General features: G+C 38.5%; 1 protein-coding gene across 2 annotated transcripts in view; it reads right to left on the reverse strand.

The window, feature by feature from the left end:
- Window positions 1–5481: 5481 nt before the first annotated feature.
- Window positions 5482–21731, reverse strand: part of LOC132590829 (4-galactosyl-N-acetylglucosaminide 3-alpha-L-fucosyltransferase 9) — an 88008-nt gene continuing 71758 nt past the window's right edge. The window contains exons 1-2 of one of the 2 annotated variants that reach the window (XM_060263760.1): window positions 13097–13108; window positions 5482–6817 (exon numbers count right to left, since the gene is read on the reverse strand). In XM_060263760.1, the coding sequence (XP_060119743.1) occupies window positions 5733–6809 (1077 nt within the window). In that variant the 5' untranslated portion in view covers window positions 6810–6817; window positions 13097–13108 and the 3' untranslated portion in view covers window positions 5482–5732. Of the gene's footprint in view, window positions 6818–13096; window positions 13109–21731 lie in introns of those variants that run through there. The other variant, XM_060263759.1, reaches the window with a different exon arrangement.

Below are 21731 nucleotides of genomic sequence, written 5' to 3' on the forward strand. Positions count from 1 at the left end.
CATTATGAGAAAAACATGAAACAGGAATTTATAAACATTTTTCTGAATCCTAGAAAAGTCGAATTTCCTTAACGTTAAGTTCACATTTCATTTACCAGTTGCATCCCCCCACCCCGTGGTAGCAAAACTACCCCAATGGTGAATGTCAGCCTTTCAACTCAGATCCATGAATTTGTTTCCATTTACTGTTAATGACTGTTAATTTGCAGCACAGTTAGGTTTCTTAGTTGTTATTTTCATTAAACAAAAGATAATGGTGTTGTTCATAAACAGCAACAAACCGTGGTTTATCATTATATAAATGCTCCTTGCAGGATCTGTATTCTCTTAGATGTTGCTTTCTCCCATGCAATAACTTTTGGTTTCCTCACATTCCTCAAATTTCAAAATAGCACTAAACATTTTGATCTGTAGAATACAGAATGAACTAAAGCTTGTATATGGAATGGAATAGGTTTGCTGTGACAACAGAAAACTTCCATTAGTGAGCCATGTATGAAAGCATGAGAAAGGAGACATTAGTCTGAGGACTGGTAATACCTGTTATATTTTAATCCCACTCTCTCTTGCAGAGGGTTCAGGGTTGACTTTGCAAGAGAGAGTAGGATTAAAATGTAATAGACATGAGAGGGAGTTGACTCTGTGTCTCCAGCAACCTTTTATACAACACAGGCTTTTTAGCAGATCACCCAGACTTCTGCACATAATAATAATCTATGGTTTGTTGTTACATGTGAACTATGCCATAATTTGAAAAAAACTACACATTTTAAATCTGAAACACAAGACTCAGAAATTGTGACAGAAATGCAATGGAACATTGTCAGCATTAACCTTGAATGGTGGCTTTCCTTGGGTTTGCTCTGTAGCAGCAGTTTCATTCATTCAGACAATCAACAGAGAGCTGCAAACATCAAATAAAAGATAACCCTTTCCATACAGGTTTAAAGTTATGATTGTGAAGCCTTTGTTTAGCCAAAGCTTTATGGTTGTTATACCAAGGAAATGTAAACCTTGCTATTTCAAAACTCTTGCAATTTGTCTCAGGGCAGTGACTTACCCACAGATGGGTGGTGGCCCCTCTAGGTTGGGGGTGGCTGTGAGGCAGCATCCACAATGATCTCTGAACTGCTTCCCTCAGGGAGGGGTGTGGGAAGAGCTGTGGCAGCACCACCAGGCTGGAGCATGGCACAAGTGGTTGGCTAGGTCAGCATGTTAGAAAGAAAGTGGGGGTCATGTTGGAGTGAACTAGAACTAGAATCTGGCAGGCTGAAGGGCCTTAGTCAGCTGAGACATCAACTTTGCATCCCCTCCTCCCATGGAGTCTGCAACCCGTGAAAGCACAGGGGCCACAAGCTGGAGTAGGGTGCCATATACCCATGGGGGGGGGGACAGTGGCCAGAGGGACATTGAGGTGGGAGCAATGGCAAGTCCCAGTAGTGGCCTTTTCCTGTGCACTGCAGCTACCCCTCAGCACTCTTCCAGGGATGTGCTCCAACCATCAGCAATTGGTCAGGTCAGAACACGACTGGAAGTGGTAAATCTGCTATGTGCCACAAAACAAGGACTTCACACCAATGATACAAATTCAAATTGTTATCATTTAACATTTTCAATAAGCAACAAAATATTGTTGATTAAGTAGGAAAGAGGCAAACCTAAATGGCAAGTATAAGATAATATCAGTTGTCATTGTATTTCATGCAATGACAGTTCTATAACCAAGATTACTTCAACATGATTTGCTATTTGAATTTCCTTTTCTCCAACAAAGAGCAGAGTTTGAAAATTCAGCTTCAAGTTTGCCTTGCAGCAAAGTTTCTTTACTACAAACATCATACATCACATACTATTTTCCTTTTAGATAATCTACAATAAGCATTTCATCCACTTTCCCTTTTAGTTTCATAATGCAAATGCTGGTGAGTTTAGGGAATTCACAGTTTCCTATAGATAGCATTTTTTTTTAAAGGAAAGGATAACATAAAGGGTACAAATGTCTGAAACAATCAAAGTAGCTTAAGAAACATTAAAACCAGTTTTTATCTTGATTTTGTAACTATAGTTCACAACATTTTCAAAGGTTCTGATCCAGAGTACCACATGAACTCTGATGCATGCACACACACACACATACACAAAATTCTTATGAAAGGTTTTCACATTCAGGGATGCACACATGGATTTGCTTCCTTCAATAAATATAATGTGGAAGCTGTTGCAGGCAGAGGTAGCTCCATGTGGGTATTAGACTTCTACTGTCTGTAAACAATTGCTGGATTGGCTCACATGTGCTTAGAGAAAGAAAAGTGGAAAAGATGTCACAACATTATCCTTTTGCCTAAATTTTCTGTGGCAAATGTATGGAATTTAAAGAACTAAAATTCAGGTAGCAATGAATATAATTTAAATAGGATTAAATGATACCAAATTATTCTGGAAATCCTCTGTAAATTTGTGCTATAAGGAGTTCTGGATGAATATATTTCAGATAAGGTTCTTTTGTACATGCTAACATGAACTCCAGATATTGGACTTTGCAATTCAAATTCTTCAGGGAAATCTGAGGTACACAATTAATTCTGAGTTCTACTGTTGAGTATCAGAATTATGAGCCCTACAATGTAAAAACATATTTTTGCTAATAATTGGTAGTGGAGCTGTATATAATACTGAAAAACAATTCCCATAAGGTGAACTTTAAAAATTTAGATTTTTGTTTCCAGTTGCTGAATTAGATTAAAATGCATTTCAAGGGTACTGGCTTCTTTTAAGTCCTATGATTTTTGTTCATTAAAGTCTGGGATATCTAAATAATCTGGCAATGCCAAAAAAAATCCTCCTCTGATGGCTTCAATGAAGGTCTTATAGAAGCGCATCCCTCCCCTAGCTTTTCTTTTGGGTTACATTCATGAAGAATTAAATAAAACCAACAATAATCTCAGTGAATACATTCGTAAAAAGACAACAATGGATCAAGTTCAGCAAAATTCAGAATCATTGCAAAACAGAGAAATAAAAAGGAAGCAATATTATCCCAATTTAAAAATCATACACCTTTGGATTTATTACTGCAGAAATGTATGTGTGCTTGTGTGCATATTAAAACCTCATATAAAAAGTAGTATTCTGTGACTGAATAACTATGTGCTGATGCTGAATGATATAACCCTAAATTTTATTTATTCCAGTTGTCTGCTAAACACTCTGTAGAACAGAGAAGTAATCCTATATCTAATTCTGACCCACACCACAGATCACGTCTGCATAACAGAGCTTGCAATAAGGGGGGGGGGGGGGGTTTCCTACAAGCTCTAAGGAAGTTCCACGGTTGCAGACAGATATGAAATAATAATAATAAAAAACCATCAGGACACTGAACGTCTCCTGAATAAGAGAAACAACATCAATATCTTTTTAAAAAGAATATCTACTAAGCTCTCAGTGGCCATTTTGGAGGCTGCCAGGCAACCACAATATTGCTAAACTTTCTAAGCCTTGGTTTCTGTAAAGCAAAGCCAAGGAAGGGGGTTTTATGAATATGAAGTACTATAATTGCTGTTTTAATTTCACCAGTGACTGATTACAGAAAAATAATGACTGTGCAGCACAAAAGTGTCCTAGTGAGGAAATAACCACAGTGAAGAAAGAACAGAGTTCTTACAGCTTTCTGCAGTATTCAAATACCTCTCAATATCAATGCCTTTGTGTTCATTGTAACAAATTAAAAAGCTATGAACTTAAGTAAAAAAAAAATAGCCATTCTTGTGTATGGCTATAATGAAACAACTTCCTGATGTCAGAGATTTGTACAATAGTAACTGTATCTCTAACATCCCTGTGGTAGGAGCATAGTTCCATGGTTTGTGATGAGGCATTAACGTTGTGTTTGATGCACCTTATCCTATGGGTTTAGGATTGAGTAAAAAAAAACAATATGGCATAATAGTTGTATCTATTGAATTTCAAAGGATATTTTGCCCCCCCCCCCAGCTTCAATGATGACTCTTAATGGGGCATTGAATACACCCACAGCTGCTTTGAGAGCCAGTTTGGTGTGGTGGTGAAGTGCTTGGACTCTTATCTGGGAGAACCAGGTTTGATTCCCCACTCCTCCACTTGCACCTGCTGGAATGGCCTTGGGTTAGCCATAGCTTTGGCAGAGGTTGTCCTTGAAAGGGAAACTGCTGTGAGAACCCTCTCAGCCCCACCGACTTTATAGGGTGGGGCTGAGAAGATATAGGAGATTGAGAGAAGATATAGGAGATTGTAGGAGATATAGGGTGAGAAGATATAGGAGATTGTAAGCCGCTCTGAGTCTCTGATTCAGAGAGAAGGGCAGGGTATAAATCTGCAATTCTTCTTCTTGAAAATTTATCTATGGAAATGCACAATTAATGGCTCTTTTAAACATGAGATTTGGATAACATGGAACTACCAAAAGACCAAGAATATGAAGTAATCTCTCACTATTTGTTAGTATTTGAAGTAGCAGTTGGCTGAAATAGTGTTTCCACTGGAACAACAATAATTTGAGCTTGATTTTCATCCACTGCATTTTGAAATTTTAATTTCCATACAGATATTTTAATTTTAAGCACATGTGATTTTTCTAACCATGCCCTTTGATTCTTTGTCAATTGTGGTGAGGATCACTTTGTCAGTCAGACAGCTTAAAGAACCTTAAATTCATGGAAGTGCATAACATTTTCCAAGTTTTTTTTTTAAAACATTACAAACTCTGCTAAAAATTATGGCCAGCATCCAAATAGCAGTAAAACTAGATCCATAATCCTAAATGGATTTTACTTCATGCCACATTGTGAGAACCATAAGATGACAGGAAATATATTATATGATACAGAGGATCACACTGGAACTCTGGATCAGAATATTTGTACTCCACTTTGTAAAAAATAACAGATTGCAACAAAACATTTTTCTAAACAGCATATCACTTAATGTGCATTAGCTATGTATTATTTTCTTAACCTCTTTTTTTCCCCAAAGAGGAAAATATCTGATTCAATGTAAACATCACTACTTATGTATTGGCTGATGAATTATATTTTACAATTAAAATGAGAAAAACATGATTTTAAAAGATATGGTAAACAATAAATTACTCTTCAGTGCATAAAACCAGCTATATATATAGCAGGATTTCCAATAACATATAAATAAGGATTAATCAAGTGGCTCATCAAGAATCATTTCCATAGTCATGGTGTGCTAGATACACATATTAATCTTCAAAATGATCCATATGAGTTACCTTCTCAGTTTCATTGCCAAATTGGTTACTTGTAGGTTTCCAATAGGGTAGTAAGTGTTTAATTCAAATAGATCAAGTAATCACCATAGTATTAATCCCTTTATCAATGTGACTGACACCTCTCCAGATTTCTGGCTATTCAAGTCGTATCTCTCTCTATATATATATATTAAAAAATGGAGGAGTTGATCATCTGTCTAAAAATCAGTGATACAGACAGTGTACAATATTGGTGGATTCTTTTCACCTAACATCTTTCAAAGGAGGGCAAAGAGAGAGTGGAGAAACAAATCTAGGGTTTGAACTGAATGAAGGATTCATATTAAGGAGAGAAAGTATAAATGGAATGCACTGAACCCAGCATAGGACAGGTGATAAACAATGAAGTCTTACTCAGGAGTGTTTTCTCTGTCTTCTTTTCCTTGTTGACAAAGTATACTATAAAAAAAATAAAAGTTTAATTCCAAAACCATTTTTCTAAATTACCGACAGACTTGTACTCCTGGTGCCTTTTTACGTGATCACAAGCAAGGCATGCATGGGTTTCCCAGAACCGAGGAAGGTGCACTGAAAAATCCTTTTTCCAGTTGAAATAGCTAAGGTACATTTTGTTATTTTTGTCAAGCATCAGAAGATATTCTGCAAGGTCTCTTGGAGACAGAAAATCCTCCACGTGTATGAAAGAATCTGCTGGGATGTAATTTTCATAGTTTTCTCTTGGAGGACCCAGTACAACTGGCACAGACCCAGCTAGAAATGCATTGTAAAGTTTCTCAGTAATGTAGTCTTTGTGTATAGAATTCTCAAAGGAAAGGTAGAACTTACAAGTAGAAATAGTTGGGATCAAGTTTTTATCACTCACATAATCTCCGAATGCTTGCCCGTATGTATGGATTTCAAGGTATTTACTCAACTCATTGTAATACTTAACTCTAGCGTGCTCAGGGTTCCAGTTGCTCACCACCCAACACACCAACCTCTCCTTATTTGGGACTTCAAACAGAATGGAGCTTGTGCTAACCATCATGAAGCCATAAGGCACTTGAATATCTGAATCACGGCGATAAGTGAGGGTCAGATTGAACAGATGTTCAATTCCACTCTTTTGTGGAGTGTGTGTTGGTGATTCTAAGTTCATCCAGATCCACTTCTGAAATGGTGGCCTAGGTTGCTGAGGTAAATTAGTTAGATCCCAACTGATGTCTCTGTGATGAATAAGTACAGCATGAGATCGGTTATATAATGTCCGGTCAGTAGTCAGATGGCAACCATGGATGTTAAATGTTGGGCAGAGTGTGAGATCAAATGTCTGACCAAATGGCCATACCCAGATCAGAATAGTCGTCTCATTAATGTAATCACTTTTAGTGGAGAAAAAGCTCTTCATTTTGAGAACAGAGCTGGCTGATTCGATAGGACCAGAAATCCAGCTGCTTGTTGGCTTGATGTAAATAAGCAGACATGCCATGAAACATCCCAGCACAATGAAGATAACTAGAAATGGCCGGAAAATTCCTTTGGATGATGATGTCATAATTTGATCTGGTAAGAAAAGAAGACAAGCAAAGTCATAATTTGTTTACTGATAACTGTTCAATTATTTTCATAAGTAATTCAGAAGAATGTATCTCTGTGTGTGAACACAAGACTGTGTTGTGTTCTTGCTGGTGTTTTCCATGGGTTGCCGCTCATGATACACAAAACTATACATGACAAATAGCTGTAGAGAATGATAATTTTTCTTTTTACATCCTGAAAGCTAATGTCCTCAAGTTTGTACAATCTGGATGTATAAAACTCTATCAACATGGCATTTTTCTTATTTAATGTGCTTTTATGTTTGATCTAGTAATACAAAATTTGACTTAATCTTCTAGGATCTTATGAGCCTTAAGACATGTAGGCATGATCCCTTTATGATGTTCCTTTTTCTGGAATTGTTGCCTCTAGTTATTCAGTTGCTCTAATTAGAAATAGAAAGCACAGTTATTTTTTCTCTCTTGACAGTAGACAATTCCCTGACCGAAGTAATTGCAAGCCACAATAAGCATCTGGAACATGATTTCTCTCAGCATGGTGCTACCAACTGAGAAGAACACATTTGAAAGTAGGGTGGCTAGATTTTACAGTTAATTAAATTGACCAGCTCCTTTTGAAATTTTAAATATATTATATCAGTTCAAGGTAGATGTTTGTGAACATTATTTTAAGCGCTCACAAGATATTAATTTTCCACTCATTGAACTATTTTTTTCTGGCGCTGAGCCTCTCTCTATACCAATGAAATAAAGGACAAAATTTGTTTCACTTTTAAAAAACCACAAAAAGGTATACATTCTCCATCTCTCTTGTCGTATATACTTAACTGTACCTTTCCAAAAGAATATCGCACATATACCTCTAGCACCTGTAGGAATAAATTAGTTTAGATTGCTTCAGCATTCCTTTTGGAGCCGACTGACTGGTTAGGTTGCATGGCCAGCCTAAGGCTACAATAGGGCAGCATGAGCTAGTTCAGATCACTGGTAGCAGTTGCCTAATTTTGGAAGTATTACTGTTCTGACTAACCATAACAGTTACTGGATTCATTTAGAGTAAAGTCAGCTGCATTGCTTGGGGGTTTTTTGTTTTTGTTTTGGTGGCTTTTGTTTTAGCAGGAACATTAATGGGCCCAGCAATTAGAAGTCAGCAGCAACTGGAAGGGAGATGGAGTGACAGTGGTAACTAATTTCCCTGTCCTTATGATTTCTATGTGCACCTGACAGCAACTGTTCCTCTAAGTTCTGCTGGTGTAACAGAAGAAGGATGGTACACAACTCTCTGCAGCCATCAAAATACAGAGTGTGTCTCTTTGAAGATTCAGAACTTGGCTTGAATTAAATGCACTGAAGGAATAGACTGGCCAGACAAGCCAACTCTAAATGCAAGAAGGAAAGGGAAGGGGAAAGCCACATGAAGCATGACTAGTCCACAGCAAGCCATCTCCTGCCCCGTTTTCTGTGCCATACAAATTCACTCCATATTCTTATACATTGCAATTTTAATTACAAGGTGGTTATTACTGTAAGTGGGATATAAACACTACAAACGCATTTAACTGAAATGATACGCAAAACTAAAAATGCCAGCCCACAAGGAAATCAATAAATTGGTGTTTAGCAAAGAACCACCTCCCCCAACCACTGTGGCTCTCCAGGCAACTGCCTGCAAGCCTTTACAGAGGGAGAGGAAAGCTGCTTTCCCAACACTGAATTCCTAATAATCATCCTCTCACAATGTAGTTCTGAGTACAAGAAGCAGCCACTGGGATTTTAAGACATATGTTTGCATTTGCTGTGTAGTTTGTCCTTTTCTTTTGAGTCTATTTATTTATTTATAGATTTATATCAGCTCTTCCACAAAGCCCACAGTGTCTTTACAAAGAACAACAAAATCAGCCACTATCTAGTCTCAACAAGAGCCAGAACCTTTTTGGCTCTTGCTCTGGCTTGGTGAAGCAGTCTCCGGGTGGTAGGGTTGCCAGGTCCTTACCTGGTGCCAGTGGGAGGTGGGTGGGAGTTCTCAAGAAGTGTACAGAGTGGTGAGATGTTGCTACACACAATGCCCCCAATATGATGACATCATGCAGAGGTGATGTCATCACACTGGGGATGTCACAAGGCAATGCTCTTGTATTTTGGGCACTGTGTGATGTTATCAAGTTGGGGATGTACCAAGGGCTTGTGGCTGTTGGGGACAAAGCTTTCTCCCACAGGCCAGCTGGCTAATGGTGAGCAGGAGCCCCTGAAATTGGTGGATCCCCCACTCCCACCTGGGGACTAGCAACCCTACCCGATGGAGATCAGGAGCCTATGGAATCTGCTTCAGTTCTACAGGGCCTGTAAAATGGAGATGTTCTGCTGGGTCTTTGGTTGAGGTGATGGATGTCTCGTTATACTGGCCTCCCCTGCTCCTCCCTTCTAACCTGATATATTCAGGTCCTGTCAGGGGTGACTGCACCCTGCCCATTGGTCAATCTTGGGTACATCTGCACATTTTCATAGGAGAACTATATGCTAATGTTTATGTGCTATCTTTGGTTTGACTTTCTGTTAGGGTTGCCAAGTCCAATTCAAGAAATATCTAGGAACTTTAGGGGTGGAGCCAAAAACAAGGTTGTGACAAGCATAACTGAACTCCAAAGAGAGTTCTGGCCATCACATTTAAAGGGACCGCACGTTAGGGATGCCAACTGCAGCTTAGGAAATCCTGTAGGGCGGTGACTGAGGACGGTGGCATTTGGGGAGGGGAGAGAGATAAGAGACCTTAGAATCTACTGTCCAAAGCTGTTTTTTCCTCCAAAAGAACTGATCTCTGTAGTCTTGATAGTCATGATCCTGAGAGAACTCTAGAGTCCTGGAGGCTCGCAACCCTATCTTGAGTGGGTGGTAGCTGTATATGCCACTTGAGTAGAAGGCAATAAGGAGAAATTGCTGGAGTTGCTCTTTTTATTTCAAAGCTATCTGTCTGTCTATCTATCTCAGAGTTTTAAGAGGAAGAGATAGCTGTTGATGATAAAACATCAAGTTAATTCTATATTTTTTGGAAATTGGATGGTTATTTTTGTTATAAAATGGGAAATGAAAGGATTTTTTTTAAAAAAAATAGCCAATTACCATTTTTGCTTATTTGATATATTTTAAATGTTCTTTTTACATCAACAGTCAACAAACATAGATGGCTTTTAAAAAGAATTAGATGAATTCACAGAGGTCAGTTGTATTAACAGCTATTAGCCATGATAAAAAAAAACAAAAAAAAAAACATGTTCACCAGATGCTGGAATGAACTGACAGAATGTTGTTGCTTCCATGCCATCAGTGTTCTTTCCAGGGGCATCTGGTGGTCTATTGTTGGAGAAGACATATCTTGGTCTAACCCAGCAAGGCAATGTGGTTATCTACCTGTGAGATATTTTAGATGGTTGTCGCTTTTGACATGTTTGCCCCTGGCTTCTCTAAATAATGATTTCATTTTTGTGATATCCTGCCATGAATTCAGGGTAGGGGATGTAATGGATAATGAAACGACAGTAGAGTGAAACCAGGGGCAGCCTTATGTTAAAACCAGAAAACATCTAAAATATCTCACAGACTCTACCATACCATAGCTAGTCCTGGAGATAGGCCAGCAGGAATGTTCATAGCTATAGTTCACCTGGTGAAGAACTAATCCTAATTAATAACACTATAAAGCAAGGATAGGATCATTCTAAATTCTGATACATGACAACTTTTGTCATAAAGCCAGGCTATTATAACAGCATCTACATTTATGCTTTCAACATGGCTTCAGTTTTATCATTTGTGCTGGCTAAACAGGGAATTATTTGTTGGATTTTTAAAAGATCATGAATTGTTAATCAGAAAGACAACATTTTGCTTTGGCTAATTCTTTTTAACAAGTCAGCCTATAACGAATTCTATTGATTCCTAGAGAAATGGAACATTCAGAGAGTATTTTTACATTCAGGAGAAGCAATCAATCATGTTCATTCTGAGACTGAGCCACATGGACCAGATCATTCACTACTGATTACACTGGATGAAATCAACATTTGATGCAAGTCAACTGCATAACTCCCACTGTATTCAGTGGTACTAAGATATCTAATAAAGTCAAAGTATAGTTAACAAGCCAATAAATCTTTCATCAGATCAAACAAAAAGTAACATGAAAGATTTAGTGCAAAACAGAGCTGAAAAGTAACACACACAATATATATATATATTACAAAAATTTGTACTAAAAACCCACAATATTCCCATTTCCCCCAGTAACCCTTCCTACAGACCATAAGAAGAACCCTGCTGGAGCAGACGAGTGGTCCATCTAGTCCAGCATCCTGTCTCGCACGGTGGCCTATTATTATAATTTTTTATTTGTTAGAACTGGAAAGGGAGATCTCTCCATGTGAAATAATGTATTGCTTTCAGACTGGACAAAAATGAATCACTGCTAGGGATGATAATAAAAACTTTAAAAAGCAGGGGGAGGGGTTTGATATGAAGAAAGGCAGCCAGTGAGAACCATAATATTTCCTCAACGGAGGGAACCATAATATTCCCTTAAAGGAGGGAAGAGAGGCTTGGAAGAGAGCAGCCCCAGTAGAGGAAGCAGAAGTGAGCAGAGGGAGCTTTTCTCTGGTGCACATGTGTATGCTGTCTTTTTCTTTCCCCCCTCAGAGAAGCTTTCTCACACAGCAGCAGTAGCAATGGAGAGAAGGTTGTAGGAGACGGTCAGTTGCTCACGCAGGCTGGATGCCAGCCCTGCTGGATACAGCCTGTGTGCCAGATACATCCTGTGAGCCACATACTTGACACCCCTGGTACAGAAGGTTATGTACACTATTTTTCTTTGGGCCAATTTTTGATGGACTTGTGAAGATTACTTATGTAGAACATTGCTGCTCACCTTGTGGCAAGTGTGAGGAAGTAAGAATATATATCCAGTCCTATCCTGCAGCAACTGTACTGATTGGCAATTTATATCAAGATGCTTGTACTTATTTTTTAAAAACATTATTTTTAAAACATTTTAAAATATAAAGAGTAGTGTATTATAACACTAAATGCAACAAAAGTGGAGGGTGGTTTTCACCATCAAGCAAATGACTGAGACAAAACAGCAAAAAAAGAAAAAAAGAGTAAGACTGCAGTTTGGTGTAGTGGTTAAGTGTGCGGACTCTTAGCTGGGAGAACCGGGTTTGATTCTCCACTCCTCCACTTGCACCTGCTGGAATGGCCTTGGGTCAGCCATAGCTCTGGCAGAGGTTGTCCTTGAAAGGGCAGCTGCTATGAGAGCCCTCTTCAGCCCCACCCACCTCACAGGGTGTCTGTTGTGGGGGAGGAAGGTAAAGGAGATTGCTCTGAGACTCTTCGGAGAGAAGGGCGAGATATAAATCCAATATCTTCATCTTCCTCTAAAAGTTTTTAAGGACAGTAAAGCTGGTAAGACGGTCCTCACTGTGGAATAATCCTATCTGAAAATGGGATTTCTGAGTAAAAGCAAATATTACAACAAAACAACTTTGTTATTTGTGCACTCACTAATATAAAGATTTTATTAAAACAGAGGCACAAGGGAGAACTAGACTAGGTGGAAAAGATGTACAGAGGTCTGGAGGAGAGACATTCAAGTATTCAAATCTCAAAAACATATTTTATCTATCAATCAGTTGACTCTCAAGACCTGCCAGTTACCTAAAGCCTTCCCAGGCTTTATGTCTTCCTTTCTCAAAGAACTCTCAAAGGGCACAGAAAGGTGGTTTTACATTCCAACCAGCATTCCAAGATCAGAACAGGAGCCCTACTTCTAATCTGCTGGAATGAGCAGCTATTGTGGCAATTGCATCTCACTTGCATATGCTGAAGTCTGCACTGCCCCTTCCAGTTGATTTGGAAGATGGGTGGTACAAGTTCCAGCAAACAAAAGAATCTACAGCAGCTTGTTTATTGGAGGACTCCATTCCACAATACTCCAAACAACCAGTCATTCTTCACATATTTCAATTTGGTTATGTATACACTATGTTTATTGCAGTATATGCCACAATCATGACTAGTTTGTGATTAAGGAACTGGAATCTTCTGAATCTTAGAATAAACTTTACTGAATGGAAACAATTGAGAAGAATTTCTGTTACTATATTTACTAGGTCTAGTTCAAGTTCACTTTATCCACAAAACATACCTCAGTGCTGTCAAGGCATTTTGTTGTTTACTGTGAGGTACAAGGAAAGAAAAAGAAAATGCCATAGCAACATTGTATTGGGTTACTTACCATAATCCAAAGGTTTATATATTCAAAAGGTCTTCGCTGGAGAAGTATCACTTTTTTTGCAATAGTATTAGAATGGTGAAGGTGAAAATGTTGAATTAAATTGTGCCACCTTTCTACAGATTGAATTGTAATTAGATTTGAGGAATATTATGTGTATTCTTGAATCTCTTCTCAGCTGGTCTGTCTTCCACAGAGAGTTCTGAGTGTCAACTACAGGAAAGGACAATGTGGCCCCACCTTTTAATTTACCTGCTTGGTGCTCTAGGCCATATATGGGGCGGGGAGGGGGCGGGGGGAGACACTGCCTGTGCAATGAGATAACTACTCTGTGGGACCAGAAGGTCTGGAATGTGCTTGATCAAGCCAATTCCTTCTAGCTCAACTCTGACCTACTCTCTCCAGATTATGTACTCAGAGGTTCTGAGCCCTTAGGGGTATTGTGGGAATGAATCAGAAAGAAAAGTTACCAAAGTCTATGGCCAATAATTAATGCTGACTTTTTTAAAAAAAACAACAACAACAGAAATGCTGGTTTAGGCATTGCTATTGAGTTTACGGAGACACTTGAATCCATATCCTTTCTAATTTCAGTTAGTTTTCAAAAGATCTTTAAGTTACTCCTTATGCTGAATGACTAGTTTTGTATTACCTGTGTAATTACTTTGTGGAGTTAGTTACTTTTTCAGACGATTTTAAACTGACTACTAGAAGATAAAAGGCCTAGTTTATATTACATAACAGCACAAGCCTAAGGACACTTAGCTTGGAGTACATACAACTGAGTTGGAGTCTAAGCAAACGAAATCTCATAGAATGTGGTTTTGAGTCACTGTATTAACTTAAGTCTATCAGACATGTGGCAGAGGTGCCTTCTGTTTTGTCTTGTTGGTATTTTAGGATTTGAGAGGGTTTTTTTTTAATTTAAAAACCCATTTTGTTTAATTTAATTTAATTGAAACTAAATGTTCTGGGGGCTCTTTGAGTATAAAGGTGTATTATAAATGTAGAAACATGTTGCTTCCCAAGGTATTTTGCTCTGTCTTGGCTTTCAAAAAAGAACATTTCCCCGCAGAAGATTCACATAGCATTGTTCTCCAAACTGTCCACTTTCTGGGGTTTTCCCTGCTTTGGTCCATTGTTTTCCAAACCTGCTTTACTGTCAACTTTCCTGAAATATCACAGACAAATGAGATTTGCTTGCTGTATGGATGGGAAGATTAATATTGTTGAATCTCCCTGGTCACATCAGTGCCATTTTACAGTCCTCATTCCTTGTGGCTGGCATTCCTTCTGGCACTGGAGAACTTTTTTCTAATTCTGATATTAGCATGCTTGGAAGAAAAACAAGGCTAGGGAAAGGTCTCCCCACCACCCTGTTGCACTGTAACCAGAACTTGTGGGCTGGGATTTAATTTTTTATCTGCCTCTATCAACACACCCTCTACCATTTTGGGTTTTTTTTTTGACGTTTCTAGTCCCAGGCTGCATACAGTGCCTGGAAGAGGAGAGTGATAAGTAGAGGCAACAAGGGAGGCAGGGTTGGGGAAAAGCAGCAGCATGCATTGCAATTGCACTAGCATTTGAACAATGACAAAATCCAGTCATGTCCCTTGTCAGGCATCCCTGAATAACAGGTTCAGTAAAGTTTCCTTAAAGACATGTGGCTGATAGTGGTGGTGTGATAGATGTGTTGTTCACTCTTAACTTAGTTTACCCATGATGATGGGGAGACACAGTGAGGCCAAATCACCATAGTTCCTGGAACATGCTCAGGAATTATATATAGTGCACAAAACATCTCTGGAAGGTATCAGTTCTTTGGCAGACAAGCCAGTGTGGACAATATTCCATGAAAACGATTATTTATTATTTAAAACATTTACCAATGGCCTTTCTCCCTTGCACAACTCAAGGTGGTTTGAATATAAAGCATTATTTAAAAAAAACACAATAAAAGCAATTATAAAAAGTCATCTGTGAAGAAATGCATATTCTCCTGGGGTGTTGGCAAGAAGCAAACCTCGACTTGGCATTTTAAAGGTTTATTTTCTTTTCTTTAGGCAGAGATCAGGCAGTCCATCAATGACTTTCCAGGCTCACCTCTTAAGAAATGCTAATGGGTCTAGTTAGAAACAATGGTATGACCAAGTTTTTCCCTTCTCCAGGCAGGGAACAGAGTTTGGAAGACTTTAGACTATAGAACAGTGCCAGAGATGATCTCCAGGAAGGAGATGGAGGCAACACTTTCTTGGTGTGGGCTGAGCAGGTCAAGTGGGGGAGAAAACAGATAGGATAAAACCTCCATGCAGGAGGAAGTAGTTCTTTTTCTTTGGGATGCAGCTTCCAGGAGAAATCTCAGATCAGGTCTGCAAGCAGGCACCCACTATGTGGTTGACCTGGACATCTGAAGGGAGCTTGAAGATATTGGAGGCTTTGTGGAGCTCAGTAACTTCTCAAGCAAAGGAGACTGTCCTATTTTAACAGCTGATAGAGCATGTACAGGGAAAGGGACAGGATTTTTGATTTACCAGTTTCTTTTTTGTATTCCTTGTGCAATCTGGTGCTGTGATAAAAGGATGCTTGTAAACATTTTTCTTTGAAATAAATTTTAGACTTTTGATGCTGGCAGTAGCTCTGTGTACCACACAGACCTCCACCGTCTTGAATACACTATTTTAAAAGGAGTGCTGGGAGGGGGGAGACAGGCTGTTGACCATTCCTCCAGGGATGCACAAAGGATTAAACATGGCAGCCAGGCTTTGGGCAGCAGGAGACACAGGGGCAAGGCCTTAGAACTTGGAAGGGCAGCTGGGAGTCCTGATCCTCACAGTGGGAAATCCCTACAATGATCAGGTGGTGGTGGTAGGCTACCCTAGAGAGAAGAAAAGCCCCTCCAGGGAGTAGGGAACCCCTAGGAGGGAAGGCCAGAGTAGGTACATTTTGCCACATCATTAATTTAAGAAACCTGTTAAGACTGCCAGTGATAAAAAAGCTAAATCTATCAAATGCAGTCCTAAGTAAAATTATCTAACTGCCTTCTGAACATTGACAATGATGGAATCAAGTGCACCCAGGCCTCAGATTCAGTGGGAGCTCACAGGTGCAGAGCTCCTGAACCTTTCTGAGAGTTCCACCTCCTCCTTCTGAGTGTTCCACCTCCTTGTCCATTGAATAGTAGATGCAGCTGCATAATGATCCCTGGATGAGCACCACCTATTTTTCTACAAAATGACCCCTGAGTGCACCTCTCTGGGGAGGTTGTTCCATCATTGTGGGGCTGCCACAGAAAAGGCCCTCTCTCATGCACCCACCAAATGGCATCTTTACTTGGTGAAATAGTCAGGAGGGCCTCTCCCTGTGATCTTAATTCCTGGAAGGAACATATGGGAGAATCATAGAATCACAGAGTTGGAAGGGATCTCCAGGGTCATCTAGTCCAGCCCCCTGCACAATGCAGGAAACTCACAAATGCACCACAATGTTAATTTTAATGTAAGTTGTTAATGATTTAATGATGATTTTATAATTGTAACTGTAATTACTATGTATGGTTTTATTGTATTTTATATTCGTATGCTGTGAGCCGCCCTGAGTCTGCCCTGGCGGGGAGGGCGGGATACAAATAAAAAGTATTATTATATTATTATTATTATTATAAATACCTCCCTCTAAGATGGTCCCTTCAGATACCCTAATGCCAAACCAGGTAGAGAACAAAAACAACACCTTGAACTGGGCTCAAGAGCAGATTGGTAACCAGTTAATTGCTGTAGTATTAGGGATATATGTTCCTATGACGATTTTGCCCTCCCTCACAGGGTTTCCGTTTATCTTCGTTTGAATGAGCAGCTCCTTCTTCTGTTTCTTTGTTTTTCTCTGGCTGTTGCACTCAGTCATTGAATGTATATGGGTAAAAGCTGACCCAGCTTAGGGAACTGAAGGAAAACGCTGCAATCCTTCTTATGTCCTAGCTTGATATGAGAGACTGTAGGTAGTTCAAAAATATCTGTTTTATTTAACTTTGAGGGTAAATGGTCAGGTATGAATCAAGTTTAAGACTTATGAGGTGAATAGGCAACAGGAATGAGATAACTTTGAATAAGAATAAACACCAGGTAATTTGTTAAAACCAAGCAACTGTTTCTGTTATTCAGACAGGTCTTTAAAATTTGAGGAGAGAGGTTTCTTGGCAGTCTCTGCTTATATAAATAAACATGAAGTTGGTGAAAGCAGGGGCATTCAACCATGTTCCAGTTTCCCTTCTTAACCACTTAACAGGGATCACCTCCCCTTCTTTAGGAGCTATTTCCCTCAAACTGGATAGGGATTGCCCCCCCCCCTTCTCTAGGAGCTATTTCTCTCAGGATTGAAAGGGAGCCATTCTTGATCCTCTCACTCCCTTAGCCCTCTTTCCCAACTGTCAGTTCTTAACTGCCAGTCTCAACTGAAGAATTCCATTTGAATCCCCTGTCATTCAAGGTTCTCACACTAGGTTACAGTATTAACCATCTACTGTCTGTCACAGCTCCTGATAGTTGGTTATGACTAGTAGTTTTGTTGCAGCATTTTGTGCTGGGGTGTTCACTTAAAATATTCCAAACTGGATAAATATCTGAAAAGCAAGTATTTTGGGGTATTTTTTCAGCCAAATACAGATTATACAATCTGATTGGCTACCAAAATAGCCATATCTGCATAAAAGCCAATATTACAGTCAATTTCGGAACATGTAGAAGACTCAGCAAGCAAACTCAACAAATAAATTCTAAATGCCTTCTGAAACACATGGAATCAGGAAGTGAACTCACAAGGCATTGAAAGTTTAAATTTCACTTGCCAAGTCATGCCATTTAAACTTTCCATGTCTTCTGAACTCCATTATACTCTAAAGGGCTTGTCCCCATAAGGTATAATGGAGCAAAAAAAATGGGGTTTCCCAAATATCTATCCAAATTCCAATACAATACTGCTATTGGGATTATTTGGAAATACCAATATTTTTCAGGTCCAACAGACTCGAACCGGAAAAATGCTGAATTTTTTTTTTTTTTTGCAAACCTCTATTCTGTAGCTTTCAAACACCCTTCAAAGGTAGCTGCAAGAAGAACACATTGCAATAGTCAAGTCTAGATGCAAGGCTTTTATTCTGAGCAGGAATGCACAGGAAAGCAGTTCCGGCTGGCTTGATGTCAGAAGGTGTGGCATAATATGCAAATAAGTTCCTGCTGGGCTTTTTCTACAAAAAAAATCCTGTCTAGAAGTAACTAAGGCCTAGATCACTGAAGTTAGATCTGACTGAACCAGGAATGGATGTTGCTAAATGCACTAGCTGAAGCTGGGCAAATGCACTCCAAGCCACAGCAGTCACCTTGGTTTTCTAAGATGACTGCTGTGTCAAGCTGCGAACCTAGCTTTTTAAGGGGAGTTAAATCCCTGGTCTGCCTTTCTACTAATCCAGAGAACTTCTTATTGGGATTAACTATAGTCCTATTTTTTTTAAAAAAAAAGATAATTAAAGATGGCTTAGCAGGCTACCCACATTTCCAATGTTAATATTATTGACTGAAATATCTTTATTATTGTTTTATATAACAATTTGAATAAAATGTTATCATCACCCAAACAAAAGTTTTTAAAACATTATCTTGTTTAAACTAGGTTTATTAAAAATAGCTAATACGATTAAACGAAATGACATATATATTTACCATTCTGATATCAATCTATCAAAATGAAGTGAAAATATTTGTGAAGAAAAGATGAAATAAAATTTCAGATTTCAAAATCAGAATATTAATCACCTGTGAAAGGTACTTAGTGCAACCCTAAAAACACTTTCCTATAAACCCCATTCAGGAGACCTGAGTTGAATTCTGAGTAGACCTGCTTAAGATAGCACTGTGAAAGTGTCATTTCATGCCAGTCAGGGAGATATACTTTGGAATGAGCTACTGTGATATTTCTACAGTTCCAGCTTTTTTCAGTGTTTTTTTTTACTTAGGAATTATATTACTACTATGTTAGCTAAAATTAGAGGATGTTTCTTGAAAGGGATGCTGCCTGAGACCAGACAGATCATAACAGAAGGCTGAACAAATGGCAAATGAACATCACTTGGCCTTCAGACACTACCTAAACTGTCATGCTGTATTTGACATTGTACTTTAGCAATGTACAATGTGCCTGTGTAGACTTTAGTAGTATATTCTAAGTATTGGGGTTGCAGAAGCTGTGAACAGGTGCCTAGAAGCAGTTTTGAGATGGATGAAGCCTATATATTTGTTTTTACATGCTTTTAAATGTTTAAAGTGCTTTTAGTGTTCACTCCCTTGGGGACCCCAAATTGGGTAGAAAAGCAGCATAGAAATGTTTTAAATCAATAAATATATATCTAATTTCAACTTCACAAAATTGTATGGCAATCTTACTTACTAGCAAACACCCAGAGAAGCCAACAGAGCTGGTGGCTTCATTTAGGAATAGGGTAAATTTTTCAGAACAAGAAAGTAAATCTAAGGTGTCAATTTTTATGTATGAAACCTGATCTCATAAAATAAAACAGCCTGAATCAGCTCAATTGCCTTAGGCAAGTGATTGTCTCAATATCCAAGTTTAATAAGGAAATGGCAACTGCAAAAAGTCATTGTTACACTAAAATACAATGTAGTTACATAATAACAATATGTTCAAACAACTAAATTAACTTACATATTCATTTTAGTATCAATATGGATGACATAATACTGCTGAACATAAACTATGCAATACAGTGTTTATTCAATGGATTTCAAACTTCCTAACATGGAAATGCTTCCTAGTGCTTGCCATGGAACCCTTGAACTTTTAGAACAGTGTTAAATCAGACATCATTGGCCAGCTGTGTGTTATTTATTCATATACAAAACAGAACATGGGGTAAGGTCTATTTTTTACATGGAAAGAAGGAAGGGGAGCGAAAGACTCTCATTTGTCTTATTTTGCTGTGCTGTTCTTAAAGTACATTTGTTTTAGCCTAGCTTGGCTATTGCACACTGAACTGAGCTAAGAAGAAACTTTCTTAAAGCAAAAGGCCATGGTAAGAGAAGGAAGGGAAGGAGGGGCTTTTTACGTAACATAGACCCTGATCCTTTCTTTTATACATGAACAGTACAAGCTTATGTCTGCTTCCATTTCTGGCTGACCATCAGATCAATTCAGGCACCATTAGCTTGCTGGGCCTAATTGTTGTCTCACACAAGTTGTAGGGTTATCAGCTCCCAGGTCCCAGCCAATAGGAGGAGAGAGGTCACCCAAAGTTAAGATAACCCCTGACCCAAAAAAGGCTACTGTGACCCAAAACTACTATGAATAAAAAATTATCTTGTTATACCAATGGTTCAAATTAGAACAGACATACAATCGAAAATACACATCAGTTAATTCCAATTGATGCTGAATAATTCCTGTCCACATTTATACAAATTCACAGTAGATAGTCCATTCTCCTTAATCCCTGAGGAAATTACTGAAACAGGAAGTGAAAGTTAACGGTTCTGTCACTATTCATGGGATTAAGGAGAATGCACTGTAGATTGGTAATGGCAGTCAAGGTATCCTCAAGGAGCTTACTAATTTTCATCATAATAAAATGCCTAATAAGAACTAAATAATAAATCACAAGGAAAATAAAAGTTTTTCACAGATTGTACATTAAATAGGTAGCTACAACTAATTTTGGATCTTAAACAAGTGTGCCTGCATAGTACAACCTTGTGCTTCCAATATTCAGGCTTTACATTATAAGGCAGAACAATTTAAACATCTTACATGCAACTTAAGAAAAACTAGGTTGTATTAGAGAAAAGGTCCAGCAGTTTCCCATAGTGACCAGACGCCAGATGTCTGCAAAAAAATCATGTTCCCCCTAATTTGTGTAGTGTATTGCATGACTTTATTGAATCATCTCTTAAAAACACATAATTATACATTGTATGAAGAAACACATTCCCATGTCTGTCATGAATCTAAAACTGGGTATTCATGGGACTCTATGGTTCAATAAAACCCAACGTGTAAACAATTGTTATGCTTTACTCAGAATTCGTTATTTACAACATTGCAAAATAAAACAAAGTTGAAGTCCAGTAGCACCTTTTAAGACCAACAAAGCTTTATTCAGAATGTAAGCTTTTGTGTGCATGCACATTTTATCAGATGATGAAGTGGGGTACAAAAAGCAACGCTACATATAGCTGATGGGCAGTGGTTAAGCATGCAAAGTAGTACAAAGTTAGAATCCAACGGCAAAATGTTGAAATTAATGAACTGAAAGAACATTAAGTTTAGTCTGGATAGCATTTGCATAGTGCATGGATTTTAATTTTGTACCACTTTGCATGCTTAATCACTACCCACCAGCTATATGTAGCACTGCTCGTTGTACCCCATTTCAGTGTCTGATGAAATGTGCATGCACACGAAAGCTTACACTTTGAATAAAACTTTGTTGGTCTAAAAGGTGCTACTGGACTCCAACTTTGTTCTACTGCTTCAGACCAACATGGCTGCCCACCTGGATCTACCAACATTCTAAAATGCAAGTTAGATTTTGAAACAAAAATTATAAACATTTAGTGGGCAAATGCATCTTCAGTTT

Source organism: Heteronotia binoei, unplaced genomic scaffold (genome assembly GCF_032191835.1).
Source record: "Heteronotia binoei isolate CCM8104 ecotype False Entrance Well unplaced genomic scaffold, APGP_CSIRO_Hbin_v1 ptg000825l, whole genome shotgun sequence".
Taxonomy (NCBI): domain Eukaryota; kingdom Metazoa; phylum Chordata; class Lepidosauria; order Squamata; family Gekkonidae; genus Heteronotia; species Heteronotia binoei.